Source organism: Galeopterus variegatus, unplaced genomic scaffold, assembly GCF_000696425.1.
Source record: "Galeopterus variegatus unplaced genomic scaffold, G_variegatus-3.0.2 Scaffold853, whole genome shotgun sequence".
NCBI lineage: Eukaryota > Metazoa > Chordata > Mammalia > Dermoptera > Cynocephalidae > Galeopterus > Galeopterus variegatus.
This window is the reverse complement of record NW_007726964.1, coordinates 178,876-184,780: the sequence shown is the minus strand read 5'-3', so window position 1 is coordinate 184,780 and position 5,905 is coordinate 178,876. Positions and strand designations below refer to the sequence as shown.

The 5,905-nt window shown below is 30.6% G+C and overlaps 1 protein-coding gene across 1 annotated transcript in view; it reads left to right on the top strand.

Moving 5' to 3' along the window:
• ROCK2 (Rho-associated, coiled-coil containing protein kinase 2) overlaps positions 1 to 5,905 on the top strand; it is a 169,228-nt gene that overhangs the window by 117,509 nt on the left and 45,814 nt on the right. Inside the window, exons 8-12 of the mRNA XM_008572959.1 lie at positions 1,007 to 1,098; positions 2,042 to 2,201; positions 3,677 to 3,737; positions 4,359 to 4,370; positions 5,646 to 5,725. Of these exons, the coding sequence (XP_008571181.1) occupies positions 1,007 to 1,098; positions 2,042 to 2,201; positions 3,677 to 3,737; positions 4,359 to 4,370; positions 5,646 to 5,725 (405 nt within the window). The remainder of the gene's footprint in view (positions 1 to 1,006; positions 1,099 to 2,041; positions 2,202 to 3,676; positions 3,738 to 4,358; positions 4,371 to 5,645; positions 5,726 to 5,905) is intronic.

Genomic DNA, 5,905 nt, shown 5'->3' with positions numbered 1-5,905 from the left:
TGGCAAGAAAAGTTATTTTATCTTTCCTTATGAGAGAGGATAATCATTTTCATGTGTTTATCAATCATTTGTCGAATGAAACTTTAAAATTTGTTAATTACATGATTAACAAACAATCAATACCAGTAAACTCAAAACATAGCCTATAATGTTTGATTTGGGGAATAAATGGCGTTGGTGGGGATGACCATAAAATGTGCTGAATGATAAATTATAAAACAGTGTAAGCATATTTTAGTAAAAGGAGTATTATTCATGACAGATTTGCTTTAGCAGTTTATTGGGTGGGGGTACATTCTAAGGAATGATTATAGGTAGAGAACGTAGATTTTGAAAATAATTTAATGCCATAAATATGGCTAGCAGCACTTCCCTTGAAAATCTACAGGTTTTCCTGTTTATGTTAAACATAGCTGCAGTGGCATTTGTAAAAGCAGATGTTCTCGTTTTCCATACAATCTTCATTGAAGACTCAGGGCATCAAAGAATGAAATTCTTAGTGACATTTTTCTTGTATTCAGGATGATAATTTTAACGTAACTGTAGAGATATAACTTAGTGTAAATATGGATAGCTCCAAATATATTATGTGCATTCTTTTTAAAAATGGCAGAGATTTTTAAAATAGAGAGGTGTTGAATAACTCTTCTGTGCCAAAGGTAAGCTTAGGTATGTTTACATCCTGAAATTAGTGGGTCATGTGGTTTTGGCACATATAGGTGAATATTTTTACTTGAAAGTCTCACGTGTACTTAACATTTGGTGCAACCTATAGGTGGTGGAAATATATTTCACTTTCCGTGGTGCTTACTGTGCATCACAGGCTTTTTAATCTATCTAGAGAGATCACATTTGTAAAATTGGTATTGCTTATTTTTTGGGAAACACTTACACTGAAGCTTTTAATGAAAAATTCAAATTCATTTTTGATCCTTATTTCAGTTAAACTGTCAATATTTTTATTTTTCATTTTTTTTTATAATAAATATTTTATTGCCTTTTTTAGGGAGGTACGACTTGGGAGAAATGGGGTAGAAGAAATCAAACAGCATTCTTTCTTTAAGAATGATCAATGGCATTGGGATAACATAAGAGAGAGTAAGTCAATAAATCTAAATATTTTCATTCTATCACGTTTTAAATCTTATATATTGATTTCTTTTGAAATAACAAGTGTGTTTGGTACACTTAATGCTAACTCATTTTTAAATTGAAAGATTTCATTTCAAATTTGTTTTGTGGCAATATTTATAACTAAATTAATATTTTCTTACATTTTCATTCTATCACGTTTTAAATCTTATATATTGATTTCTTTTGAAATAACAAGTGTGTTGGTACACTTAATGCTAACTCATTTTTAAATTGAAAGATTTCATTTCAAATTTGTTTTGTGGCAATATTTATAACTAAATTAATATTTTCTTACTATCTTAGCATATTAATACATGTTTATTAGAAGTATTTCTCAATACTTTTATAATAAACAGTATACATTTCTTAATTTGCCAAGTTAAGTTTTATGGATTTCAATAATTATCAGAATTGGGGGAATATGACCCTTTAATTTAAATATGTTTGATTGATAAATCAGCAGTTAATTTTTTATGGAGACCATACTCTGGTGAGTATTAGAGTAAGCATAGTAATTCATTTTTACTTTATGTATGTATAATATTGTTTCATCTTAAGTGTAAGAAATATTTCTACTTAAGGAATGTAGAAAACTGGGGACTCTAAAGAATGTATGTGCAACTTACTGCTGCTTGTAATTTTTAACACCTAGTATATATTGCTTTCCTTTTTTAATTGATTAATCTATATTTAAAACTGATCTACTACAGTAATAAATTACTTACAAAATTTTAATTCTGTGAAATGATAAAATGGAAGATGTGTTGTTAAAGTTTTATGTAATATATCATCATATAATCATAATATTGTTGTTAATTAATAGTATATCATAATAAAACAAAATAGGGATGGTTTATATCTTGTGTTTTGATTATGAATGAAATAATTCATTCTTTTCTGTTAATAGCGGCAGCTCCTGTAGTACCTGAACTCAGCAGTGACATAGACAGCAGCAATTTTGATGACATTGAAGATGATAAAGGAGATGTAGAAACCTTCCCAATTCCTAAAGCTTTTGTGGGAAATCAGCTGCCTTTTATAGGATTTACCTACTATAGAGAAAATCTGTATGTGATTTATTTGTTAAATTTTGTTTTTAGAGTCTACCTATATGATGATGTCTTACTTTGAAACTGAATTATAGAAGATAGGTGTTATTTTGTTTTTTTTCAAAAGAGCTATCAGAAGAATTATTTTAAGTTTCATTTCATTGTTTAATTTCTGAAATACCTTCCTTTGAAGGAACTTATCATCTCAAGAAGGATATAAGAGAATTATATAGTCATAAGGAAGGGTAGAATGTGATGTTTGCCTTATGAAATATGCCAAGAGAACCTGAGATGGTTCAGAACAAAATTAAAAGTCACATCTCTTTGGGGTAGGAGTAGGGAGAAGTTAGAGAAGGACTCAGGGAAGAGATGTCATTTTAGCTGAGTTTAACAATAAGAAAGGGTTTTGAGTGGCCGAAATGTGGAGAGATTAGGAGAGAAATGTTGGTAGGCGAATAGAAGAAGCAAAAGTTTGGAATGTAAACATACGGTGGGAGCAGAGTAGTGTAGTCACGTTGGGCTCAAACATAGGGCATGTGCTTCTTTATGGAGGACTTGATGAGACTGATTTTCTTGATTGTAATCTCTGCATCTAGCACAGGGCTTGGCAGATAATAATTGGTTGATAATTAATTGGTCGACTGTGGTGAGTACTGGTCAGAAGATTAGAAAAGAGATTGAAGTTGGAATTTAGGGGAAGAATAATGGAACAGATGATTGTTGTGTGCTCTGCTGAAAGACTTGACTGACAGCCAGTGAGGAGCCACTAAAACTGTTAGTTGAACAAAACATTTGAGAAACATATATTTAACACACTTTTGGTACATCCATGTATGTAATGATCAGAGTGACCAATCATTACAGTTTCCCCAGAACTGAGGGATTTCCTGGGATATGTGGCATGGGACTTTGATGCTAAAACTGGGAAAAATCCCAGAATGAATTGGCCACCCTTGTAATGATATGATTCTAAAAACTGTTGTAATGCTGACCAAAATGAGGGTATAAATCCAAGGAAAAACCCAAGCATGTAAACAGACAGTGGGGAAGGACCCAGTTGACAGAAATTGACAGTGAAGTAGAAGTGATGATTTATGTATTATGATGTGGAGATGAAGAGATATGATCTTTGTAAAGGAGGAAGGATGTCTCTTTCTAGAAAATAGAGTAGAATAAGAATAAAATAGTTACAGAAACTTAGATGAAGAGGAGGGAATTGTGTTTCCATTTAGTGACTCCTGTCCCAACTAAATTAAAGGCTAGGTCATGTAATAAGAGGGAGAAGTAAGAAAAGTTTAGCATTTTAAATTACTGAAAGTGGTATAAATGTCTAGAGGGAAATATATTGCTCAATTTACAATAATACATTGAAGTGAAAAGAAAGAAAAATCTTTGTAGTTAGTATTTAATTCTGCAAATAACTTGGTTGAATAAGACAGAAAATGGATTAAAATGAAATGCAAAAGAATTTACTTTCTCCCCACTTTTTCTAGGTTATTAAGTGACTCTCCATCTTGTACAGAAAACGATTCAGTACAATCAAGGAAAAATGAAGTATGTATAAATTTTTACTGCTCTAGTTATTTTAGTCACATGTTCAAATATTTCGTTAATATTCATGTTTTTAAAAAGTTCATTTGTTGCTACTTTTTAAATCATAAGATGGCATTCCTTATGCAAGACAGTTCAGCATAACATTGAAATGATTCACTTATGTGAATAGTATTGTTCAAGACACGATGGCTAGTAAAATGGTGGATTATACATGGCTTTAGGCCTAGTTTAGTAGCAAAAGTGATAGAATAGGTTTATAAACAGCTATAACACCAGCTAGAAAATTTTATGACCTTGGTGCTGTAAAAGAGTGCCGATATTAAGCTACAGGTTACAGAAGTGTAGGGGAGAGATTCAAATTCTGTGTATTTAGGAATGAATGTATATAAAGGATAATTTTGTTTATCAAATATTTTGTATTTTGCGACCTCTATAATTTGTAACTGAATACAAAGGTAAATCATACACATACACGTAAATGATGATGTTAAACATTTTTTCTTTAAACTTAAAACTAAAAAAACGGGTTGGATAATTTTGGTGTGATTGGTGTTTCAGGAATTTTACAAAGCTTAACAAGGATTTTAATGTTTTCTGTGTTTTTTGTTTTGTTTTAAATAGGAAAGTCAAGAGGTATGTTGATGTCAAATATATTGAAAAACTCATCGCTCCAGCAGTGTTTTAATATAATCATATTCCACTTAGCCTTTGGAGTACTACATCTACCCAGGAGAGAAGTTCCCAACCTTTTTTCGGCCAAGTATTTTATTATTGCTCCTGTGGATCTATTGTTTAAAATATATATTCTGTAATTTTCTTGTTTTTATTTATCAAGGGTGTATAACTGACAGCAAGAACTTCTGATTAATACATGATACTAGTGTGGTCAAATTATACTAACGCAATAGCAGTCAAAAGCAGTTAAACTTGACTAGTTTATGAACCTGTATATTCTTATGGGAAAATATAGTTTTGCTTAAGACATGAAATATTTAAGAAACCATTGAGAACCTAGTCCCTAGAAAGAATAGTGGAAAAAACATTGGCGTTGGAGTCTAATAGACTTGGGTTGATTTTTAGCTATGCTCCTGGTCTGGTGATTCACCTTTCTTTGAATTTCAGTTTCTGTATCTTGCATATATAATGCTACCATCTTCTTAGGGTTTTTGTTACTATTTGTGAGACATTTGTAAAATGCCTGACATTGTACCTCTAAGGCACCACAGGAACTCAAAAAGTTAAATCCTTTAAAAAAGAAATAATGTTCAAAATAATGGATTATTTAATAGTTTCTGTAATTTTAGTTTGTTTAAAGATTGACATAGCTCGGGAAAGCTACTGAGGAGATGGCTTGTAATTAATTAGCTATTATTTATTTAAAAGAGTTATTAACTACAGCTCTCTTTGTAGTACTGTGCCCAGCACCATGTAGGAAGATACAAAAAAGGAGTTTATATTTTATTTTTAAGAACAGTAATATATTTTGCAGCATATTCAGTTGAATATTCTGAATATTTGTTTCAGATGTAGACCATTTATCTTTATCTTATAAGTGGCACTATTTTAAATAATTTATAGAAGAGCTATGGAGGATGCCAGAAATGGTATCCTTTATTTATAATGAATTTGAAACTTGGTGTCATAGAAGGATTCTGCCAAAGTTAAAGCTTCTTATTCATGTTTACGTAAGTGTGTTTGTATATTCATGTGTACTGTGATAAGAGAAAGCAAGAGTTGGGGAGTTTGTCCCTCTATGAATAAAAGTCTCATTAAAAAGGTAGATATTGTACCATTACAGAGGAGATCACATTAAGTGGAAAGAAAAAATAAGCTTATCATTGTTTCTTTTAGCCTCTCATCTTTAAATATGACCAAAATTTATAATTATAGTTTCTTGTTTTTTAACAGATTCAGAAAAAACTGTATACATTAGAAGAGCACCTTAGCAATGAGATACAAGCCAAAGAGGAACTAGAGCAGAAGTGCAAGTATGTTTTTGTGGATAATTAAGTATTGTATGTTAAAATTTAAATAACTCATTTCTCTTTATTATTATTATAATTCTAGTGATATAAGTATGACAAGTTGACTCTTGTTTATTAATAATTTTAAAGTAGCATGTATAATAAATCCATTCCTGATATTAAAAAAAAAAAAAAAAAAAAAAA